The sequence below is a fragment of the Solea senegalensis genome, linkage group LG3, assembly GCF_019176455.1.
Source record: "Solea senegalensis isolate Sse05_10M linkage group LG3, IFAPA_SoseM_1, whole genome shotgun sequence".
Taxonomy (NCBI): domain Eukaryota; kingdom Metazoa; phylum Chordata; class Actinopteri; order Pleuronectiformes; family Soleidae; genus Solea; species Solea senegalensis.
In genome coordinates, this window is record NC_058023.1 from 30,469,811 (window position 1) to 30,494,927 (window position 25,117).

The 25,117-nt window shown below is 42.0% G+C and overlaps 1 protein-coding gene across 3 annotated transcripts in view; it reads left to right on the top strand.

Moving 5' to 3' along the window:
• Positions 1–25,117, top strand: part of cacna2d1a (calcium channel, voltage-dependent, alpha 2/delta subunit 1a) — an 86,740-nt gene that overhangs the window by 15,421 nt on the left and 46,202 nt on the right. For all 3 annotated transcript variants that reach the window (XM_044021030.1, XM_044021031.1, XM_044021033.1), the window contains exons 2-6: positions 1,230–1,311; positions 3,020–3,136; positions 16,731–16,790; positions 19,054–19,089; positions 19,559–19,685. In XM_044021030.1, the coding sequence (XP_043876965.1) occupies positions 1,230–1,311; positions 3,020–3,136; positions 16,731–16,790; positions 19,054–19,089; positions 19,559–19,685 (422 nt within the window). The remainder of the gene's footprint in view (positions 1–1,229; positions 1,312–3,019; positions 3,137–16,730; positions 16,791–19,053; positions 19,090–19,558; positions 19,686–25,117) is intronic.

Genomic DNA, 25,117 nt, shown 5'->3' on the forward strand with positions numbered 1-25,117 from the left:
GCACATCCTATATCTGCCCTCAGCAGCGAGCAGCTGTCGCTCAGGAGGCTAAATATACCGCGTGGCTGTTATGCCACACATTTCCAGTGTGAGCCCAGCCTGCTCGTGTTACACTGTATTTTTTTAAATAAGATAACATAGACAGGGTTCCTGTGTCAGAGGCCCTGCAGCACTGTGAAAGGTGAGGAGGTTAACTCGCACAGTGGGGGAGGAAGGGCAATTCTCTATATGCATTATGTCATGTATTTTTTATTTTCAGTTGTAAAGACGCCGCCGGAGGGTTAGTATGTGAACTTGCAGTGTGCACTTCTCAGAGAAAATGCAAATGGGATGCTGTTAACTATGCACCATATTGCTACAGCACCAATTATTATTAAGTATTAAAATTTAAATAAAACAAACACTGTGTATGTAAAGAAACCCAAGTTTTGATGCTAGTTTACAATGTAACATGCAACTTACTTGCAATAGTTATCAATATTGACCTGTCACAATCATTATTTTTTATAAAAAGATGTCGAAAACGTCCTTTTATCATTGTGCTCATGGGCTATCTGTAAAGGCATGACACTGCTACTGCCATTTAAAGAGATTCATTGGTGTTGTGAGACAGTTATGGTTTGGTCATGTTCCGTTCACATTTGTGCTTATATTCTGAGCTGAACTGTAGTAGAGTAATTGGTGTCCATAAAATCCTAATGGCCGAACTACGGTTCATAAATTTGAATCTTGACAGTTTAAACATCCTGGAGATGATGGAGATGTGTAGATGTAGTCATGGACATTTGCAGAACCCTGCTTCAAGTCACTTTTACCAAAGACTAAACGCCAATAAATGAGCATTTACTGAGCTTTTTTTATTATTATTTTTCTTTTATCTTTTATGCCTCTTTGTGTTTCCCTGTCTTTCCTTCCTTTCTGATCTTTCTCATCGGAAGACATTAACCAGCATCTCTGCCCCCCAAGGATGTGACACTCTCATGCTGGCAACTATGAATAGCCTTCCCTTAATGCACAGCTCATGTGCAGTAGAGCCATGTATTCACTTGGCTAAACATTATTATTTCATGCTTTTTGAACATAGTGTTCTAGTAAGTAGAAGATCTGATCTGGTCATGTTATCAACATGGACGTGTTACTGTACGTGCAGCTCAACAGGTTTGAGTAGACTGCAGGTTTTTTTACAGTGGATGAGATCAGGTGATAGACTGCTGTTTTTATGTTTTCAGGGTAAAGGAATGGGTGGACCAGATGCAAAATGAGTTGGTCACAATGACGGACACAGCCAGTGGTCTGCATGAACTAATAAAGGTAAGGATATTTTATTTTTTACATTTTTGTGAAAAGGAGCAGTTTAACTTCAGAGGGCTAACACATAGTGTCAAGTTATGCTAGTTTTTCTTCAATGCAGCTCTTGTTCAAAACTTGAAAAACTCAAAACTGGAGGACGCAAGGGACAACTCAATGATCTTCATTAAGTTTTCATTTATGTCACTAATAAATTACAATAAAATTAATAAAGCCGACTTTTGTTTTCTCCCACTTTGCTGCTATTGTAAGCTAGCAAGTTAGCCAGCGTTTTTGAGTTGAATTGGTCCATTCAAATGCCCCCTTAATGTTGAATACAAGACATTGTAAATGGAATCATTTTGAAAGCTAAATGTGTAAGTTTTCAATAATGGGGGAGCCCATTTTGTCCTATTCTTAAATTTCTTGTATTGTGTTAATGTTAGCTACATGCTAGCCAATGTTGCCAACACCTCAGTAAGGAAAGTAGCGATTGGATGCTGTAGGAGAGAGGATTACCATAAAGGGAGAGACAAAAAGTTAATAAAAAACACACTAAATATGTTTGGAACTACAAATTAACTTTCATTTGACGACTCTTGTTTTGGTTTTTTTGACACAAAAGAGTTTAGTTAACTTTTAGTTTTCTTAAGTCTGGTTTTCTCAAGTCACAGTAACATTTTTAACATTTTTGTGTGAACTCAGTTGTCCCTAAACTATAGTGGCTTCTCATTAGACATATTGCTGTATTATATGTACGCTCAGATAAAATCAGCATCACAACTATACAGTGACAGCCATAGTTGCTCCACACAGAGGCTCACATAAAGGAGACAATTAGCATAATGCATCTGGCACCTCTACTTCCTGCTCCAGAATAAATTAGATTTAAGGCATCAAGGAAATCGTTACAAACATGTTTTTATTAAATGACTGTCAGCAGCAATGACAGTTGAACTCAAGTGGTATTACTTTGTTGAATTGAATTCACTCAAGTGATTCTTCTTAAATAACTTGATGCTTTATATTTTACCTTTAACCTTTACGTACCGTGTATGTCATGATTTATCCTCATTGCTTTAAGTAATTGTCCTGATTGTTTCATAATGTATCCTGGATCTGTTTCAAATGTTAATGGGAGGACAATATTTGAAATGTAGAAGTATATTGTACACAATTTGTACCCTTGTCCCTTCGAATCAAGTTAGTTTTACAACTATGTGAGTCAAATATTGATAAAACACATGGAAATAATGTTGTATACTTAATAAAAAACTAGTAAGACAAACAAAACAAAATCCATCACATCAGCAGAGAAGATGTGGACACATGCATGCCCCGCAGATCTGACTCAGTTTGTTTGTTGGACAGTGGAATCCCCCCCTAGGCTGCTAAATAATTGGCTGTTTGGCATTTGGCATTGCATTTATATATATATATATATAAAAGTGAAGGACAGAAGATTAAACACGGAAGTAACAGCCTCAGATGTAGTAAATCTAAGGAACGCCACAAAAACATGATCATTAGTGTTAAAGCTCCTCGGTGTTAACTTTCTCTTGAGCTGCACAGCTACTGTCAGCAATGATTTCCTGACGAGTTGTTGCATAAAATTGTACTAATCTTTCATTTATCTCCTGTAATGATGTAAGTGTGCTGACCAGCCAGTGTGTCTTCAGGTTTGTTCGTGCTGATTTCTGACTCCAAGTCTTTCTCTTGTGATCTGTCTCAGATTTACAAAAATCACAAAGCTCACTTCAGCGTGGAGACGAACAATGCGAGGGCACTGGTGTCAACGGCTGCTGGGAACATAGAGGGACTGCTGGCTAACCGCTCTCAGGCCCTGAAGGTAAATCTGTTGAGTTGAAGATGTCTTTTTTTTTTTGTTGAATTGGTCATCGTCAAACTGACTCTATGAAGCTGCTGATTTTTGTATTATTTTTTTTTTAACCATACACATTCTGTATATGATTCAGCATGTCTCCTGGCACAGTGAACTGAGACACATGGAAACAATCTGCTTCTCCTAACAACAAACAATTCCATAGTTGTATCAGAAGCCACAGATGATCCAGTTTATATTCTTTGCTGCTGATGAATATTGTGTCCTTGCATGTACCTCACTGCTTTAGGACCCATCCTCCCACTGCTCAAAGCTAAAATCTGTGTTGTTTAATAGCTTATCAGATAAAGACCTTGGAAGAGCCGTGAGGCTGTGTCTCATTTGGTGTCATTTGTCTGTGTGGACAAGGCAGAACAAGTATAATTATTTTTAATTTGTTTGTATCACACAGCCTTTTGGGAAACCACAAAAGATCTACTGTAAGGCTGAGCAAAGCAGTTCTTTTCATTGTACTGAATCAGTAGAATCAGTTCATTAAAAAGGTATTTTTAAGTCTTTTGTAACTGATCTTCAGTTCGGCATTGTTCGGTTTGATTCCTGTGTCGGACGTCGCGCTCGTGACTCTTCCAGTGACGACACTCTCTGACCAATCAGTGGCCGGCAGCTTGTTGACGTCACATTTTACTATCGCCTCAGCTCGCTTAGAACCTCATGAGACCAGGTGCTAAAAAAAGCACCAAGTACCAGGTTCTATCCCAAATGGAAAAGCAAAAAAAAACAAAAACTTTTCCACCATGTAGTGGAAAAGTGCCATAATTTAGCAGTTTTAAGTGATGCTCGCAGTAGTTGACTTTGATGGCTTGGTTGTTCCAACTTAAATAACAGAACTATTGATACAGCAGGTGACATTCACGGTCCTCAGAGGATGAACCCTGTTCATTTTTCCCCCACCAACTGCAGGTTGACATTTTATGGCTTGAACGGAAAGATTCAAGACTTTTTTGTGCGTACATTCATCGTGCTCAGTCAGGTGGTTACAGGCCGTGTGCCAGTGTTTTCAGGTTAAATCCTTTTACTGCTGTTTGCATGCAGTTGCAAAGGACAAGCCAAATCAATCTAATCAACCTTTGAGCTTAAACTAAATTAGGAATCCCTGGGACGCTTCCCTTCTCAATCAATCTGTCTCTGAGACTCAGAAATATCCAATTAAAACCTGGCAACCTGTTGCCATAGTTACATTGTCATTGATTACTCCATCAATCTAGCCGAGCGTTTTGTTTTTCTTACATCCCAATAACTATCAGGGGATTAGGGACAATTAGGTTTGGTGTTGTTTTGTTGCGCCTTTGGAGAAGATCACAACTGCTCCGCGTAACGACGGCAGCAGAATAGAGATGTTAAGCGACACGCTCTGTTCTTACATTTGATCAACACCATCTGCCGTGTTCCTCACCTGCTTGACTCACTCGCAGTCGCTCTGCTTTTTTTGGTGGACATGTGAGAATGGAAACTGAGCCTCGGAGGTTGTTTTTTTTTGTCTTCTTGGTGGTGCGGCGTCAACTGTAAATGGTGTTCTTTATAATGAAGCGGAATCGAGCCGGCTTTCTGGTGATCAATTCATGCGAGCTACCATAAATAGACGCAGGAATGGGAGCCTGGAAAGGACGACGACGGCAGCATCTGTAACGCCGTTGACCTGAGCGACACTCGTCTAACGCCGTCTCTGCACTCTTTGACCTCCTCTTTCTCCCCTTTCTCCCTCTGTCCATCCCTTGTTCCATTTGGAATGGCCTGATGGTGTATGATAGAGACATGATGAGTGGAAAAGAGAGGGAGCGAGTAATAGGAAGTGGGAAAGAGTGTGCATTAAGCTCCACTCACACGCAACACAAGGAGCCTCTTGCCGATTTCCTCTCTATTGAAAACCGTGGACTCTAAGTACACGATTGAACAATTGAACTCCATGAGCCATTTAGTCGAGTCACTACATAATGTAGTAAGACACAGCGGCTACCATTGTTGCCTCGCAGCAAGGAGTGTGGGTTTTCTGCAGGAACTCTGACTTCCTTCCTCCCACGATCACAAAAACACGCAGATGAGGTTAATTTTGGACATTCTAAATTGAACGTAGATATGAGAGTATGAGAGTAAACGGTTGTGTCTGTGTATGTCGTACTGGCGATGGACTGGTGACCTGTCCAGGGTCAAACCCGCCTTCAGGCCTATGCCATGACCCTCATGTGGAGGACGATTGGATTTGACGCACCACAGACCCAGTCTTAAGCATGAATGCTGTGAAGACGTGCTCAAACCCACCGAAGTCTTCTACGTTTCCGCTCTCCTCAGCTCCACAGTTCAGGCTCGTCCGACTTGTGTTTACTTTTCTTCATTCACTCGGGAACAACGTGTCGCCTCGAGCTTTGTGCTTTGCATCTGTTTTATATGTGTTCCAGCATTTGTCAGTGAGCACAATTCCATTAGAGTGATGGCTGCTGTCATTAACTTAATCAGGGGCCTGCTCGGATTTGCTGTCTGTCAATGTGACATCTGCCCGTCCTGTCGACTCAGTCTGATCCCCCGGTGTCCCGTTGACGCGCGACCCCTCACATGCTGGCAGCTGTGTCTTCTAAGGGCTTCAATCACGGTAAAACGGATCACGTATTACGTCCCTGGGGCTAAAAAAAAGACATGGGTTTACTACTTGACATACAGTAGTAAAAAGGTGACAAACATACCCAGAAGTAAAGCCAAAAAGGTGTCGGCGTGCTTGCAGATCACTGGTAAAATGACCTCTGTTGACTCATTCAGCACAAAATGGTTGATATTCATCTTTGTGACTTTCCCTTTCACTCCCTGTTACAGCTGACTGAGTATGTGGCGTGTAGTGGAGCAGCGAGTACGAGCATAAAACATCAGCATCACAGCTGACACAACTCCACAAATATCTTACCACATATGCTCAGGCCACTGCACCAGCACAGCAGCACAAACATACACCACCGCATCCAAATAATGTATCCCAGTCTGTTTATAGTTCTCTTGGACCAGACCATAACAGTTAAATATTCTTGTTAAGTTTGGGTTATACCACCAGCTAAATACATTATTCATTTGAACGTTGTTGTTTACACATCATTTCAGAATAGACTTCACTCTGTTCCCAAAGCATTTGGGATACAGTTTTCTTTCAGATCTCTTATGGCGGATCAAAGAATTAACCTCATTTATTCGGGGCCGCGGGATAGCACAGTGGCGCAGCGGTTGGCACCGTTGCTTCACAGCCAGAGGGTTTGTGATTTCAAAACCTGCCAGGCAGCAGCCAGCCGCCTTTCTGTGTTGTGTTGTTCTCGTCATGTTCTCCCCTGTGGCATGTGTGTGTGTGTGTGTGTGGATGTCCTCCAGGTTCTCTGGCTTCTGTCCTCCCGTCTGAACAGAGGTGGGTGGGCCATGTGGGTTCATTTGAGTCTCTAATAGGCCACTTGGCAGAGTAGCGGCGAGAACCAGCAGACCACCTGCTCAGATCCTCAAACCTCTGTGGAGTAGCTTGTTAAGTAATACTTAAGTAACACTGAAAGTGGGTTTTTTTTCCCGATATAGAATGATAAATAGTTCACAATATGAAGAAATTAAATATTGAAATAACTCTTTATAACTTCATATTAAGTGGCGGGCTGCATGATGTTGATGGGGGGGGGGCCACATGTGGCCTGTGGGCCACAAGTTTGGCACCTCCGCTCTAAATTGACTGTAGCTGTGTTGGATTGGCGACCTGTCCAGGGTGTTTTGTATATTTTTCTCATTTTCTCCTCAGGATATTCAGATACACACAGTGTGTGTCTGTGTGTGCGTGTGTGTGTGTGTGTGTGTAACACATTTTACTGTATCCAAACTTGTTAATAGTTTTTCTGACACGTAGTAATTACAGAAAGCTGCTACTGTGTCTGCTGAAACATGAATTCAATTCAAAATGTGACGACTCAAATACTATTAAATGTTATTTTTGATGCAGATTTTCATCATCTGTGGACGTCAATATCCCTCTTGTCCATTTGCAAATAATAAAAATATAGAAAAATAATCACTATTTTTAGACTCTTATTCTTGTTTTAATACTTTACATTACATTACATTACATGTCATTTAGCAGACGCTTTTATCCAAAGTTATTAAAGTTACGTGGTATTCAGGGTTTGTTTTTTTTAACCGAGGTTTGTGTTTTTGTGATTTTGTTGAATCAGTTTATTGCAGAAAAAGCCTTAAAGCGCATGAACACGCCGAGACTCTGCATCGTCTCCCTCCTGAGTTTCTTGTCTCTTTGTGTGTGTGTGTGTGTGTGTGTGTGTGTGTGTGCGTGACTCAGAGCCTCCACCTCCTCCACTGCGCTCTGCCTCATCATTCCATCCGTCCTGCGCTTACACGTATTTGATTGTGCGTAACTGCGAGCGGCGCTGCAGATCCAACCTGTTGACTAATGGTGAAGCCGCGCATCAGAACACAGTGTACACACACACGCGCTGACACCTTTTGTCCATGTGATCATTAAATTGACCCATGCTTCTTTTTTTAAACCTGCCTTGCCTCTGATATCCAGGCCACCTCTGACTCTGCACTCATCAATTATTAAAACGCTCCTTTTAACCAATTCTCTTTGATGGGGCCCGTGGTTACCCCAGTGAAATATGGTCATTTCTCTTCTTACAGTGACAGCGGCACAGATCTCTGATATGTTCATTTGTCACAGACGCACAGGGCGGGGGTGTTTTGTGCTTTCTTTCACAGTCATTACCACCGAAAATATCTCTGATGTAGTAAAACACACAATAAGCACGGCAGAAATCTTCACTAAACCAAGTCGTGGTGTGACAGAAAATGCAGGTAACTGCTCTTAGTTTTGTTTCCAACATTGACCCCTGGGTTCTCAAGTGCTGTGGCCTTATTTGGACATTTAGTTTTCTTGTTATTAATCATGTTGTTTCCATGGAATGCAGTGTTGAAGTGTTTAAGGCTTCACTTGTTGTGTTTTCCCTACACTTCATCTGTTTCATATTGTTTCTCTGTTCTCTTGAGCTCCTACTGTTTACGTCTACTAGAGCTGCAACCAACCATTGTTTTCATAAACGATCATTGATCCGTCGATTACTTTCACGATTAATCGCTCGGCCCATAAAATGTCGGGAAACGTTAAAAAATGTGTATCAGTGTTTGTCAAACCTGGAAATGATGATGTTCAAAACAGAACGATTCACTTGTTATGATTTCTTTGATATGTGGAGCGAAGAAATGAAGAAAAGATTCACATTTAAGAAGCTGAAACAATCATAAGTCTTGTTTTAAAAATGAAAAAAGCTTCAAACCGCGTATTCGATTATCCAAATAGTTCTTTATTACTGTAACTCTAACGGCTGCAGATGCATCGCTGAAGCTGTATCCAGGACTACTTCCTGTAATCCTTTAATCCAGCTAATTTGATTGATTTCACATAAGACTTTGAGGGATTATGTCAATCCCTGTCTCGTTATACCTGCAGGTTATTTAAAGGTAGGGTTGGAGATCCTGGAAAAAACATTTCTAACCGTTTGAATTCAAAAAGTCCCAGCCCCTTCCTTCAGACCTCCCACCGAAGCTCCGCCTCCAGAGCACACATGACGCTAATTTTCTTTGGATACTTGTGATTTGTGTAAATTTAAAGACGTAAAGTTAAACCTAACAGTCCAGTAGAAACAGAGCCTCGTTGAGTTTGGTTGTGAAGAGGATTTTTTTTTTTTTTTTTTACACTTTAAATGTATTCAGTTTAAACGACATCAACGGACCTTTTTACTCAAATCCTTATACTTGTCAATTTTGACATTCAAAAGTCAAGAAGAGAGGATTATCAGGACCCGGGGGGGGTGCGGGGTGGTTGCTTGTTGACACAAGTATCAGCTCAGGGCGACAGGGCGACCTGCAAAGACTTCCCACGGGCAGGAAGAAACTGTGACAGAGAAAGCGAATAACAAGAAAAATAAGGGAAATAAGATGATAATGTGAGGTGTTTTGAGAAAGAGAAATGGATGCAAATTCTATTTATTTCTTGTCATATTCTCATTATCTATCTGAATCTATACAAATATATACATGAATATTTAAGCCAGTAACGTCCGTCTACTGTGACCCAAATCACAAATGTTCAAGGATTAATATGTGCAAAATTGGTAGGTAAAATAAAACATGGGATTCATTTGTCTTGCCATGTGTCAATCAGGAAAGGGATTGAAAAACATTTACGCTTCAGATGTTGGACAAACTGGAGCCAGGTTGTGGCTCCAGGTTCTTGATTCCCATCCCCATAAGGAGAAGAGACGATGCAGGTCTGTGGAAGAGACATCTGAGGGCTGAGCTATTTGAATATTGATTGCTGGGGGGTTATTTCTGGCCTGGGATTGCATTAGCACTTTGGCAGCAGATCCAAACAGGGTTTGGCCGCCCACCAGAGTCTGAGCCACAATTGATCGCCTTTTTTTTTTTCTTTTGAGACAAAAACAACAGTTGCTTTCCAAACATGGCCTCCCGTGTTTGGTTTGAGTCGCTCTCAGCGTTGGATGTCATCATCGATAGGGAAACCAAATTATCGTTATTCTGAGTGGGTTGTTGGCAGCGACGTTGAGAGGCTGGTTTGCCTCTTTGACTGTTGAGGAAGACAGCAAAGAAAATGTTTTTCTGGGTGGGGTTATTTTGTGTCGCCATGACATGGGACTGTGGATGCGGCAAGTTACCATGACGCCACGGTCGCTAAGCAACATGGGCATCATCAACAGATTCCTCACCTCTAACCCCCCTCTCACATATCTCGCTCTTTTTCATCGAAGCAAAGAGAAAACTTTCTCTGCAGTGTCCTCAACCTCCCGTAATCCACTTTGTTGTAGATCGTTGAACACAAAACCGCGTCTCCGGCAGCATTTATTTTTTGTTAAATTGTCAGGAAAGATGAGCGTCGGAGTACAGTAGGCACTCGGCGAGTACTCGTCGTGTGTTATGTTGTGGTGCGTAATTACAGAGGAGTCACTGATCTCCTGTGTCTAGAAGTGTGTTATTAACCCGACACTGGATGACATGCTGCGAGTCATTAGACACTGCTGTTAAAAAGCCCTAATCACAGAGTACACACACACACACACACACACACATGTTATTTTATGAAGTTGTACAATAATATGAAAACTGTTTCCCCCTGAGTGTGTAACCACTTTTGCTTTGGATGTCATCACATCGCTGAAGCTCATATTACGCAGTCCCTTCACAAAGTAGTGTTCTTTATTGTCCTCTCATCAGGGTGCTGGTGAACCCTATGATATCTAACATTGCGGAATAAACCATGTGAATTCTCGTCATGTCACACGCGAGGAACATTGATACTGACGGGTAATTTACGGCGATGATTACCCGGGGCCTTTCACGGTAACTAGCTGGCTCTTAGTGTGGATCGTTGTTAATATTGAGAGCACTCTCCAGACACGGAGATATTGCCTCTTCTCGTCAGTCAAATTGGATTACGAGAGAGGGATTTAAAACACGCTGTTGCTATGGATGCACATAGTACATTTTGGGATTGGGAACACAAATTGGTACATGTGGAAGTGTGGGAAGCAGCAAAAGACCAAGTTCAGAACAAGGGCCTTTCTGCACGGAGGTGGCATGTTCTCTCAAGTTTATTCCGGGTTCTCCGGCTTCCTCCCACAGTCCAAACACATGCGCTATGGGGATTAGATAAATTGGACACTCTAAATTGATTGATTGAGGTGTAAGTGTGAGAGTGAATGGTTGTATTGGCCCTTTTCCACTATGGTCCCAGCTATGGCACAGCACGGTTTCAGTTGCCTTTCCTCGACAAAATAGTAGAGATAGACCTTTAGACCTCTCCCTGATAACTGTTGGAGATTAACCCACGTTTTTAAGGATTGTTAATTCTTTTTAACTGAGCTACAGTTCGGGATTATTCGGCTTGATTCTTGGGTTGGACGTGTTTTCCTGTTACGGCACTCAGACCAAACGTCACTCCGAGTTGGTGACCTGTCCAGGGTGTGACCCCACCTGTCACCCTATGTCAGATGAGATTAGCATGGATGGATGGATGGATGGATGGATGGAAGTGAGTAGATACGTGTCGTCCTGCTTCACCTCTTCATACCAACTATGTATGTAATCTTAAACATTTGAAAATCAACAAAGTCATAGCTGATGAATTGCACATTTACAGATAAAACTTGACTTCTGCCTCTACTTCTTCTCAGTCTTGTCCTTTCTGCCCCCCCACCTCTCCTCTGTCGCCCATTTTTCCTTTCACCCCAACCGGTCGAGGCAGATGGCCAGATGGTCAGAGATTGCTTCCTGTTAAAAGGGAAATGTGAATTGTTGGGTTTCTCTGCTCTCGACGGTGATGATGTTGTCTATGTACAGGGCCGTTGAGATAATGTATGTTGTGATTCGGCGCTATACAAGTAAAATTTAATTGAATTGAATTGACACCTGTGCGAGCACATAGCAGGTTGTTGTCTGTTGTCGAGTGTGATGCAACGTTGTGCAAATGCATGTCTTTCCCTATGGCCAAAAAAAAAAAAAGCTTTAATATTTGATGTGTATGAAGACGTTTAATCGGTGAAATGTAGTGTGTGTGTAATTTTGGTCAATAGAGACTAATTATTCACCATTTCCTGGTGTGTGTTTTTGTGTGTGGGTGTGTGCCGAGCTGTTGCTCTTTCAATCGCTGCAGCTCCTGCTTTGTGTTTGTTGTCTCTATTTTCTTTATCAGACTCACAGTATATGCACACAGCGAGGAAGTGTTCATTTCATCCCTCTCTCTCTTCCTCTTCCTCTGTTGTATCCATTCAGACACAGATGGCAGCAGAAAAACAAATGTGCAAAACCAGAGTTGACATTGTGTCATTTTTTTTTTTTACGCAGTGGATCTTTTAAGAAGGCGTTAAACTTTGCCAATTACTCTTAGACTTTTTGCACTTTTTGATGCACAGCACATACCATAACAACTACATCAAGCTACGGGCATGCTGCTGTTACTTCCTGTGTAGCCATTACAAAATAAGGGTTTCTGTTCGTATATGTTATTACAGTGGGGACATTTTGTCTGGGCAGCCCAACTTTAAGGGGCTTTTTCAGGGTTAATTAAGGGTTAGATTTGGGTTAGCACTACTCAGCTCGACTCTACTCTACTTCCATTACTTCATAGTACCTCCTCAATGGGCGGGGTCTTCATTAAACTGCCGCAATGTCATTTTCTACAAACACACGAGTTCACCTCGTCAGCCACCAAACTCGGGGACGTCTGCACCTCGTCGACGCACCACCGTGCAGCCATCTACGCTCACTGCACGTCGCGCTCACGACGCGACACTTTGACCAATCAGTGGCCGGCAGTCTGTTGACGTGCAGGTGCCAAAAAAAAGCACCAGGTACGAGTTGATATCCGTAATTGTAATGGGAAAAAAACGACTTTAAAAAAGCCCAAGTAGAGTCCAGTTGAGTAGTGCTAGAACTGTATAAAGTTAGGGTAAGGGGCTAGGAGAATGCATTACGTCTATGATGGCAGCTGTAATTGGGAGGTGCCTGCAGCCAGCTGGCACAGAGTCACTGCGATCGCCTGGAAGAGTTTGCTGCAGGAGAGATGAGCTGTCAGACCGCGCCTCTGTTGGTGGGTGGCAACACTTATGCCTCTAACAAATCACTTCCTGCAGAGTTTTCTAATCCTGACAGCGATTTTCTGTCTGAAAGACCAGAATTATAGTAAATAGGGGTTAACCTGTCAAGTGACGCTCTCCTCTCTAGTTCTGTCGTATACTTGCAGATGTCGCTCTCTCAATCGCTTTCCCTTTCTTTTTTTTCCTTTCTCACCATCCTCCTCCTGTGGCTCCCCACAGGCTGAGCAAGATAGATCTGACTAAAGTGCTGCCAGTCACAACAGCAGATGCTCATGTTTCCTTTGCTCTCCCGTGACTCCCCCACACACCAGTAGAATGGCAGGTGTGTGTGTGTGTGTGGGTGCGCGCGCTCTGTCCCCGGTAGGACGAGATGCTCTAATCAGACTGCCAGTAATGTGTGCGTGAAAAGGAACTGTGTGTGTGTATTCATTTACACAATGCAAACACGCAATCGGGGTGTACTTTGCTTGCACTGTCTTAAGTGTAAAGTGGTTGTGATTTGTAGTAATCAGCATTTGTGAGCACTTGTTTGTATTTAAATAAACAGCTCATTATTCCACATTTTTGTTCTAAAAGCTTCCCGAGCAACAACAACTGTAGCTTGATTTAAACGTGCGTGGAAGTGCACAAAATTTAAGAAACAGATCATATTCGTTATCAACACCTCAGCAATGTGCTATCATTAGTCTCTCCATAGCAGCTTGCTGACATCATACAGTTCCATGCCAGCTCATTAGCAAGTCCATTTATTTTTTGCTTCTTTGCTTATTTATTCTAATTGCTCACAGCACATTTGAATTATCGAGTTGTGTTTTAAAGAGTCTTATCCGACATGTGTCTCAAATGGATTCCGAAGACGACACGTTTGCATCACCGTAATTACGCGACGGTTTGTGACTGATCGGAAAAATGAACACGTGTATTACGGTCATTTCACGAAGCCCGCCAGAGAGGAGAGAGTCGGAAAAACACCTGTACATAGTTTCCATTTTTTGGACATTGAGACAAAAACGCAGACAAATGTTATTTTAAATAGGTTTTATATTGGTCACATTTCATATTTATGTAAATAATCTGTGAAACCACTACAGTGGAGACAGGAATGCATCCTCAATCATTCCATTATGTCTCAACTTTAAATGTGCTTGTCAGAGAAAAACTAACATAAGAAAACAAGCTGAAGCATAATGAAGCATGAGGGATTAACTCTTTTTACTCCATGGCAACAGGTGACTCAGCTGTAATATCATCACCCATCACATTAATGTCAAATCCTTGCAAACAGCTCCTGTTTTGGCCTGAAACACAAACAAACACACAAACCTCTTTGCCTTTTGATGCTCTGGCGTAGCGTTGGAGAGCTTCCACAGTAAATTAACACTGATGGGTTTGTAACCACAGGGTCACATGAGCGCTTTATTAAGATTGATTGAAACACACACCCCACGGTTTCTTTGCAGCAATAATGACCCGACTGGAAATTGACAGTATCTTGTCTATCCTGTAACGGGAGAAAATGTGGACATCTGTCGCACACACTGTATTATGCTGGTATCATGTACTCTGCACCTGGTTGCAGGTAACGTCTGTGACCTTCCATGGCGTGGGGCAAATCACAGATCCCCGATTCTCACGGGTGACATTTGACACTGGAGTATTAACAGCAGAGTGAATCTTTTATGCCCCGCTGTACTCGCGCAGACACACACCGCACGTTTTCACCTTTACTCCTGTTGGAGCCGCGAGGTCCCGCTGTCTCTGACGGCCAGCCGCTGCACATTCTCCACACTAACGAGTCACAACCGAGAGGTAGCCGTGTTTCAGACCACAGCGGACTCAACCCCCCGGCCCTCCCACCTTCCTTCCCTCTGCCACTGCCATGCATTATGGGGGGAAAAAAGCACGGTGGACAGGCATAACGTGTGCTTGGAAGCCAGATCTGCAGGAGGGAGTGATTTCATTATCGAGATGTTGCCTCGGAGCCCGTTGATTAAGACGTGCGAGTAGGGTTTTACCTTCAGAGAGGAAATGCAGTGGAGGAGCACAAGGGGCGATGAACATCAGCTTCACTGCTGTTTGGAGTCATTGGATCATATTTCTTTTAGCTCTCAAGGAAATTTACTAGAGGATTAGAGAATCTAGAGATATGATATATAGCCAAATACATCAAATTGTCTATTTTAACCCTTTATCAATACGTTCTTCTCCTTCACTCCTTGACTTGAGAACAACCTACCTGAGAAGATACGGCTCAGAAATACAGATGTTTTAATTGTCTTTATTCCTTTATTTGCTCGTGCTCGCCTCGCCTTCTATAATTCTTTCGTTTTGACAGATGTGTTTCGACGCCGTGACGTGTCCGTCCCTGAGTATCCTGTTCTTTTTCTTTCCTTCCGTCAAGTCACTTGTGAAAACTTGTGTTTTTAAAAGTGATATATGAATGTAATTATGATGGGAAAGTAACCTGGTGCTCGCTCAAGGTGTTTTGAGTAAATAATTGAATGTTGATGTCATTTAAATGAGGTTGCCTCTGTCTTAATCATCTGTCTCTTTGCTTGTTTAATGAGGTTGATTCCTAAGGTTCCCAGTGATTTACCTGACTGCATTCTGGTTTGTAGCTTAGTTTCAGATGAGTAATTCCCATAGTTGCAATGGTTGGTGTGATGTTTACCATCACCATTGTGCACCAAAACACTGAATGATCAGATTTTGTTCTTCAGTAATTCATCATTTTAGCCCACTTCTCTCATTTCATAAATGAATGTACTCCTTTGCCCCCATCAGATCTCATCTCTCTCCGTGTCTGACTCGGAGCTGGGTTTGGTATTTGATATTTCCCCGGGGAAATTAATAGTACAGTGCATTTTCTGGACTAGGTAGAGATTAAAAGCTGGGGCCCATTATAAACCCATTAACCTAGTCATTAGGATCGGATCTGGGAGATGATGGAAAAGGTGTGCGTCTAATTTTAGTGCTACATTGTGTCGCGGCTAATTCACACCTGCAGGTGTGGAGAGGAAATTAGCTTCTTTCTTTCTTTTTCTTTTCTTTTCTGTTTTACCTTAAACACACTCATTCTGCCCTTTTAAAGATGCAATAATATAACATGTCCTTCCTTCACGTGTACCTTTAAATTTCTGCTGGACACACCATGATAAAAGCTGGTTCTTGACGACTTCTGGGACTTTTTCACTGACCTCAGTTCAGCATTTATGCTGAGGTTGCCGGGCCTGGATCTCACCGTTTGATTCACTTCTAGCAGTGTTTTGGCTGTGTATGGTTCTTCGTCATGCTACTGAGGCCCCTGTGTCTTAAATCAATTAACAGTAAATTTCCAATATGTCTTGTTTCTTCAGACTTCAATCATCCAATCAGTCAGTAGCAGAATAAGCTGTTAGGCATTGGCAGAGAAGATCATACTCAACTATATATGTGTATATATATATATATATATATATACACATAAACACATATAATGTAAGATTTATTACCATACATAGCATTGAACCAAACACAAATGTCTCGAAATGTCTTATTTTAAGCAAGAAAGGGCCAGAAAAAAGAGCTTTTGCCCATTTTTCCAGATTGACTTTCAATATCTGGCAGTTATTGACAATTTACTGCATTTTTAAATAGTGTATTATTAATTTAAAATGAAGAAAAACAAAAAAAAACACCAGATTTAGCATGTTGAATGTCAAATTTGAAGAGTGTAAAACATATTTAAAATAATGTAAATATGTAGAGGTGCTGATTCTCTGGCTTCCTACAACAATTACCGTAATAACCACACAGTGGCTTTCAGCTTTTAGAAACCGCTGGAATTTTTCAGATAACGCAAACCGTCGCGCAATTACAGTAACGCAAAGTGAGCTCGCGCTAACATGTGGTGTGATTCTCTTTGCTTTCAGAGGCTGGCAACAGAAGCGGAGAAGTTTCAGATGGAGCACGAGTGGAGGGACGACAGTGAGGTGAGTGAGTGAATGAGTGAGCGGTGGAGGCTCCAACTGATGATGTTATTAACACTCCACGGGCAAAGAGAGGTTGTGTCATGAACTCCGCGAGAGGAGTGGAGGGAGGGACTTGTTATTCATGATCCAATATTGTTGATTGCACTAATTTGGTGGCAAATCTCATTACAGTGACAAGCGTGCCCTAATGACTTTGTGCAAGATTGAATTTCATTATTCTTCATAATTGGCAGAAACAACCTGGCAAGCTTATTGTGAAGAAACACACACACACACACACACAATGCTCACATTCTGATATTGCCCATTAATGAAATATTGGGATTATATTAGAAGAGAATGTACAGCAAATAAAATGAACTCAGCTATAATTTTACTCATTCGATTACTGCAGCTTGATCGTTAGCCCCCATTCCTCAGCGGCAGTCTCTGTGGGAATTACAGTGCAGCTCTCTTGGCTTTTCACTGCCCACGGTACTTTATGTTAGGTCCAAACTTTTCAAATCACATTCATCTTTTGCAGTGAAGCCATTAAACAGATGACCAATGATATATATATATATATATATATGTATATATATATTCTTTGTTGGAGCAACTTCAGCTTCTCCACTTAGCCTATTAGCTTTAAAAAGACAAAAAAAACAAAAAATGTTTTGCCAAATCGTGATGATTTGTTTGCATTAAAAGTTTCCTGTTATTCTCGATGCTCACTTGTGTTGTAAATAGAGTTAATAAAGTTATGCGATATGCAGCGTTATTATCATTATTGTTATCTGATGATGGACAAAAGTGTGACAATAAAAAAAAAGTGTGTTTAATGCTGTGTTAAACCTTAGTCTGTGACAAGATTCCATTTATTTGCTTTGCTCTGACGTTCAGGGTGCAGCCAAAGACTGTGCTCCACATTTCATGAGGATCAGTTGTAACTCAGAGCCTGACATTGGACTTCAGTATCTTTACTGTTGTGTTTTAGGAGTAGAATATTATGTCTACTTTTATACACTTTTTAAAAAATGTAAACGTGAACTGCGGTTATACCTGGCAGAGATCAGATTGCACCTCATTAAAAAAAAGCATTTCATTGTCCACACAAGATAAAGACGGAGAAGTTTCGTGACTTATCCAAATCAGCATATTTAAGTTTAAGTTTAATTAAGCTGGGGACACACAACAAGATTTTATGCCCGATTTTACCCGACAAAGTGAAACTGGACTACACTAATGAAAGAAAGATTGATAGAGCTGTGGCCGGAGCACGTGGGCCTGTATAATGCTGGTCAGATATGTATGTATCCTGATGTAACCCCAATCAAAAACAGAAACTGGTACACCTACAGACGCGGTCGTCCTCGTGTGCCTCAGCGTCAGAGGTGGGGAGGCAGGTGGTCGAGCCACTCCAGCTCCATGGCTGCTGCAGGGCTGCAAGGCTTGTTAGCGGCTCGGCTAGCCTGCGTACTGACAGGAAGCCCCGGCGGTGGCGCGGGCAAAACATCGCCATGAATATCACTGAGCTTCATTCAGCGTCAAACCACGGACCACAGCTGCACTGCAGGGACAGAAATTAGAGCAGTGTATGTTTTAGGTGTCGCCGTGCGCCCGACGCACCTGATTCAAACGGTCGGCTCGTCATCAAGCGCTGCCAAAGCCGGCTAGCGAGCCGTTCGTTTGAATCAGACGTCGAAAACATGCAAGGGAACATCCGCTGATATCCAATTATTATTCTAATGAAAAGTAACAAGAGAAAGGGAAGTAAAGCTAATTAGCTAACGCTCATTGTGGCCAGAAGTAGAACCCACGCACAAGGTGTAACAACTATGTCTTTGGCCCGTTTAAAGCGTTGAAATACACTGTGCATTAAATATTTATATTATTTAACATGCCTCTTATAAATCACTCAACGCTGCTACTTAATCGTCTCCAAACCATCGTTCCCTTCATTCACTTTATGTTGCATGTATTCTCTTTTGTGCATGGTTTGATTTGTTCATCTTTCCCCGTCTTTTAAGTGTTTATGTAAGCTTTATTTTTTGAAAACGGATCCACTCATTTGTATCGCACAGTTTAAATGCACTGTCAAGCATCCGTACGCTGTTGACTTGTATTTCACGATTAAATCTTGTACGTTCTCTTTGGTAAATCTGGATTTGACACTTATGCTTAAAAGTCCATTTGAAGGATTTTCATTTATTTATTTATTTATTTATTTTTTTTACCTCCTATATATTTGATCACTCATTGTTCATCTCTTTCATCTTTGCAGGCTGACAAATTTGTTTACTACAATGCCAAAGATGGTGTAAGTACAACTTCATTCCACTGTTCTGATATTCTGTCAGTGTGATAACGATTTTTTTTTTAACTCATCAGTAATCCAGATGTACTTTATTAGGGATTTCACTTAAGATCACATACGATATAAGTGCACTAGGCCTCCTCACTCAGAGCCCTTGTCCTCAGATGTCCCCCGTCTGCTCTGATAAACAGGGATCAGCATCTAATTCCTCGCCGCACACTCACAGCAAACTAGTGTCACTGCAGATTTGACTGACAGCCCACTGGGTTCTAATGTTACGGCCCAAATGCTACATGCACTTTCTATCTGCTACGAGTGACGAGGTCAGCCGGCGCTCGACACTGACGCCGTGTCGTCCTCGCTGTGTGAGGACTGTGTGGACTCACTTCTTACAGGGGGAGAGTTTCAAAAAAAAAAGAGTTCCCTTTCAAAACTGGCCGTCGTGTTGTTGTCCTTTGTGTCTTTTGTGCAGCTCAATCAGACCGAGGAGAAGAAGAAAGGATACATGCCCGACGATTTCCACATAGATCCCAACTTCAAACGCCACGTGTCCTACAACACCACCGCCGTCCACATCCCCACGGATATATACGAGGGCTGTGAGTTGAAATACATGCATTATGGAGCGGAGTTTATCCTGGAAAACATGTGGCCATGCATATTTAACCCTTTAACTCCTGCTTTTTTAAATGTTTAAACATACAGTTTATACAGAGGCTATAAGAATGTGCAACATAGAGTGTCTTATATCCTTTTTTTCAGCACAACCGAGGCAATCCAACCTACACCTACTCTATAAACACCACCAGAGCAAAAAGTACTGAAAATGTTTTAAAATCGGGATCGAATTTGTGAAATTTGTGAAATTTGGAGTTCCCTTGGCTCGTTTTAAGGAGCAAAAAGAAGAAGAAAAACGGTCTAATTTTGTGAATTCTGGCTTCTTGTGACACCACGTATGAAAACACGCGTCGGGTTTCGTTTCGTTGAAGGCGGCGTCTCTTTGGGCTGTTTTGATTCGATCTTCCCCCCAGCTTCACCCCCAGTTGGGGTAGATTTCCCCCCCAAAATTCCTTATGACTTGTTTCCCAAGCAGTTTGGGAAATCCAGCCCTCCACACCCACGCAGACAAAATAGAAAAAAAAGCACATTCCCTATTGTATTACCTTTCATTATAAATAGACAAAAGTAGCAACCGTCACCGAGCACCCTCTGTCTGTCTGTCTGTCTGTCTGTCTGTCTGTCTCATATTATCCCCATCATGGCTATGTCCGGTGACTACTGTACATTCCATGATCTGGAGCTCAGCCTCCCAGTGCTGACTGCAGTGTAGGCAGTTCCACACCAGCCTGTCCCGGTCTAAATATAGCACAGATACCAAAAGGCCAATGGCCACTTCACTGCAGCCCCCTCTTTACCCTGGTCAGTCACCAGCTGCTGCTTTCCCTCCCGTTCCCCGCTGACCGAGATGACCTCTTGGGACTGTCGCACCAAATGTTTTTTTTGGGAATGATTTCATCTTGTTGGAACTCATTTCACCATTTTTCCCATTGTTTTACATTTAATGAAGTATCTTTTTTACAAAAACAACCCGAAACAACCATTTAGAGGGATCTGGAACTGAAAAATATGATATTTCACAACATGAAATTTGACGTTTGATACCCCTAATATACGTGTTGCACACATGTCTTATAATAGCTGGCTTAGGGTTAGGCTTAGGTAGAGATTAGCATTTAGCGACTGAATAACCGGAGCTAAAGAAAATAATCATGGGTCAGCTTTTAGCTGTACTCATAATATATAAATAAAGACTCATTTCTAGAATAACTTTCAATATCTGGCAGTTATTTACAATTTACTGCATGTTAAAATAGTCTATAAACAATTTATTTTAACTCTAACTCTCTCCTCTCTGGTGCCAAAGACACCGATTCGCCGGCTTCCTGCAACAGCACGAGTGAAATTACCGTAATAACCACACGTTGTCTTTGACCTGCATCTTCTCCAGTTTTCAGAAACCGGTGGAATTTGTCCGATAGCACAGACTGCCGTGTATTTACAGCAGCGTAAAGTGTCGTCTGTGCAAACATGTCATCTTTTATACAGGATGTACTCATGTTATGTACAGAAATAGACACATTCACGCTGTTATTGCTGGTTTCTGTCAGCTGCCACCTGTCTCTCGTTGAACTGTTGTTGAGTTGTGCTCCTACATTAGCATTTTTGCAACTAGGTTCAAAGGATTTTGTGTCACATTTTTAACATGTCAAACAAGCTGTGAGTGAGACGCCGTTAAAACATGTGTTGACACGTGTTTCGTGACACTGGTCTCACAGCCTGAGGAATCTGTAAGTTCATTTAAATGGAGGAGAAAACAATTAATAAATAAATTAATCGTCAACTATTTTGATAATCGATTTGATGATTCGGTTTGAAGCTTCTTTCATGATTAAAACAAGATTCCTGATAGTTTCAGCTTCTTAAATGAATGTTTTTTTAAAAAATATTTTCTAGTTTCTGTGATTTTTCAGCTTCTTGAATGTGAATATTTTCTAGTTTCTGTGATTTTTCAGCTTCTTAATTGTGAATATTTTCTAGTTTCTGTGATTTTTCAGCTTCTTAAATGTGAATATTTTCTAGATTCTCTGATTTTTCAGCTTAAATGTGAACATTTTCTAGTTTCTGTGATTTTTCAGCTTCTTAAATTTTAATATTTTCTAGTTTATCTTCTTAAATGTGAACATTTTCTAGTTTCTGTGATTTTTCAGCTTCTTAAATTTTAATATTTTCTAGTTTATCGGATTTTTCAGCTTCTTAAATGTGAACATTTTCTAGTTTCTGTGCACGACATGTCACATCCTTTCTTTCTACACATAACATGCTGGCTTCATAAATGTTAAATGACTTAACAGTTAAAACGGCATAATTCCATATGTGTCATCTACCCGCTGAACCCCTCATGGATGAAGCAAGCATCAAGACAGTTAAATAGCGTGCTCATTCGCAGGCACACAGCACGATCTATAATCCCACTCCCCAAACCTAATTGAGCATTCAATATCAATCCCACTAATGGCCGTCACAGTGGGCCTGCTAAAAGCAGTGGACTCGTCCACGTGACTTACTTTAATGCCCTTATACAGTGAGTCAGTGCACATGAGGTGGACTATAAATGTGCAGAGTGAGCGGCCTCACAGGCCTCACAGGCCTCTGACTGCGCACAACACTTTTGTTACTGCCAAACGGCCAAATGTACTCGGTTATTTTTACAGGCAGCTGCGGCGGGGTGTTCAAAAAAGTAGTTCCTTTCATTTAATTATTAATACCAGCCATTTTATGAGGCATCTTGTGTCTTGTGTTGTCTTCTGCTGCTGTGGCACGTGTTACAGTATGTGTTCAGAGATGGGAAAGAAACTTTATTGATCAGTTAAAATATGTTTTATTTTATTTTATTGTTATTGTGTCGAAAAGTATTTAATTCATCCATATTTCAACTGTTCTGTGTCTGATATCTCCCATTCTGAAGCCTTGAGATTGGCAGAATTGGTGGTGCGATGTTATTTGCCACCAGAAATCCACAGACCAGGCACCAATTGGATAATACCAGCTGTCAATCACACTGGTGCTGTCATTTATTCTCTGTCTTCCCTCTAAAAAAAAAAAAAAATCTTGCTCTATTGAGGAAAAGCCAAAACTAGCAGTTGAGACAATTCCCGAAGTCCTCAGGAAAATATCACGTAAGAAGCACAAACTCATTTTTTCTCATAGACCTCCATTCAAACTGACTTTCTTTTGCATCAGCAGTCGCCCCCTGGTGGCTAATCAGTATATTCTTACTTCTAGGGTTGTCTTCATCTAGCAAAACAGAAGACTACGTCCATTTCTATATATATATAGATAGATATATACATACTATATTATGGTCTATGGGATTGGGCTGCCACATTGATGCCACACTGGCTGGACAGCACTGCCAGGGTTGCCATGGCAATGTGTATTAGGAGGAGACATGTCTACTTAGACACACCCTGGTGTTCTGTGGAGGGAGGACTGGTAACTTGATTAGGGAACACTTTGTCTAGACAAGACTGGCGTCCCCGCCCGTGGCTTTTACTGTGTCTTCAAGGAGAGACGTGTCACGCAGCGTTAATTGGAGGTCGATTCTCCTTCCGCGAAACCACCCCGCCTTAATTTTCCATCTTCTTCCTCCTTTTCTGTGTCCTTGCGCGCCACCTCGCCCTCTTCTTCTTCCTCCCTAATTTCCTCTCTCCTTCTCCTGACATCTCCTCACCTCGGCCTTGTAACCTCCTCTCCTTCCTCATCCCTCGCTGCACTCCATTAGGTATATATTAGATTATTATTATACAAATGTGCCGCCGTCTTTCTGCCTCGCGTTAGCGCTGCTGATTGGAATCTATTTCATTGCGGCCGCTCGGACGGCAGATTTGTTAGTATGTGTCGTGTGAGAGTGTGCGAGTGCGTGTCAGACACTGTGTGTGTGTGTGTCACATTACACACACCTACTGTACTCTGCTGTGTGTGTGTGTGTGTCTTCTCGCTCATTAAACAGATTGGCACGGACGTTATAAGAGGAGATGAGCGGCGTGGCTCTGGCAGGAGAGCCGAGACTCGTCTGATGCCCGTTTGTGGCTATGCCGTGTGGCACCTGTCAGCCCCGGGACACCCACACACACACACACATTGTGACATTCTGAGATGTGTGTGTGTGTCGCTGAAATCACAGCCCCCGTGGCAGAGCTCACAGTGTACAAATTGATTTTTCTCTCCGCCCACTTCTTTCTTGCGCTCTTGTGCCACTTGACACTCGTCCCGTTTCATTTACAACGCCGGCTGCCAAACTCTGAGGTATCTTCATCTCCGGCCCCCTCCCTCCCTCCTTTGTATCGCTGCCATTACGCCTGCGACCTGTGTCCTTGTGACAAGTTGGACGCCTTCCCGGGATGTTCTAATCAGCCGATTGAGATATGGGTTTAGTTTTAGTTCCCCCCTCCCTGATAAAGTCTCGTACCGCTTCTTATGAAGGATTTCTGCCGTGTCACACACTGTACTCTTATCTTTAGTCTTAGTCATTAACCCTCAACGATACGTTTGCGCAAGCGCACTTTGCATCACCGTACTTACGCGGTGGTTTGTGCTATCGGAAAATATCACGTTGCACGTCAATAACGTGTGGTTATTACGGTAATTTAAAGTAATTTAAGTCGGAGAATCAGCATCTTTGTCGCCAGAAAGGAAAAAAGTCGGGGAAAAAAACGCCTTGAGACAAAAACTCAAACAAATGTTAATTAAACGTGATTTTAAAACTCCTTGATTCCTTTTTAACATTGTGACCAAATAAAAGATAAAGTTGATTGAATGTAGTGGGACATTTGAAATGTCTTCACCTCCATCATCTTGACTCCAACCGCAGTCCATTTCATCCATCCAACGTAGTCGAGACAAAGGGTTTTTGATGGACGTTCTACTTTCTTTGGCGTAGTGAAGCTTGATCATTTGCGTCATTTACAGGGGTTGTCTCAGGGGTTGTGTGGTGATGCAGGACTTAAATACAGGATGCAGTGTCCGTCCTTTTTAGACCAGAGAACACAAATTAAAGTTTGGATCAGCAGTTTTATTACTGTAGGTCTTGAGGCAACATGATGGAAAAAAAAAAACACAATATTTATGCTGGAGCAATGTTGTAAAACTGATGGTGTTTGGAAGCGGCTGTCAGTGCCGTGCCGTGGAAAGGATGTGTTCGCGCTCGCATCGTCGCAGTCGGTCGCGGAGTGGCAGAGTATCATTGAGTGGATGATTCGATGATTGCAGGTTCTCACCACTTCAGCCCCCAACATGTAATTACTTCCAAATGCACAGAGGGTTCTCAGCCACCAGCAAGCTGATGACAGGCAACACCACAGGGCACTGTTGGCACGCGGCCTCCCCTCGTCTCCCATCACCATCAACCTCATCAATCAGTGTCACAGTCCTGTTTGATTTGTTTTTGAAAAGCGTCCACATGTCTCACTGG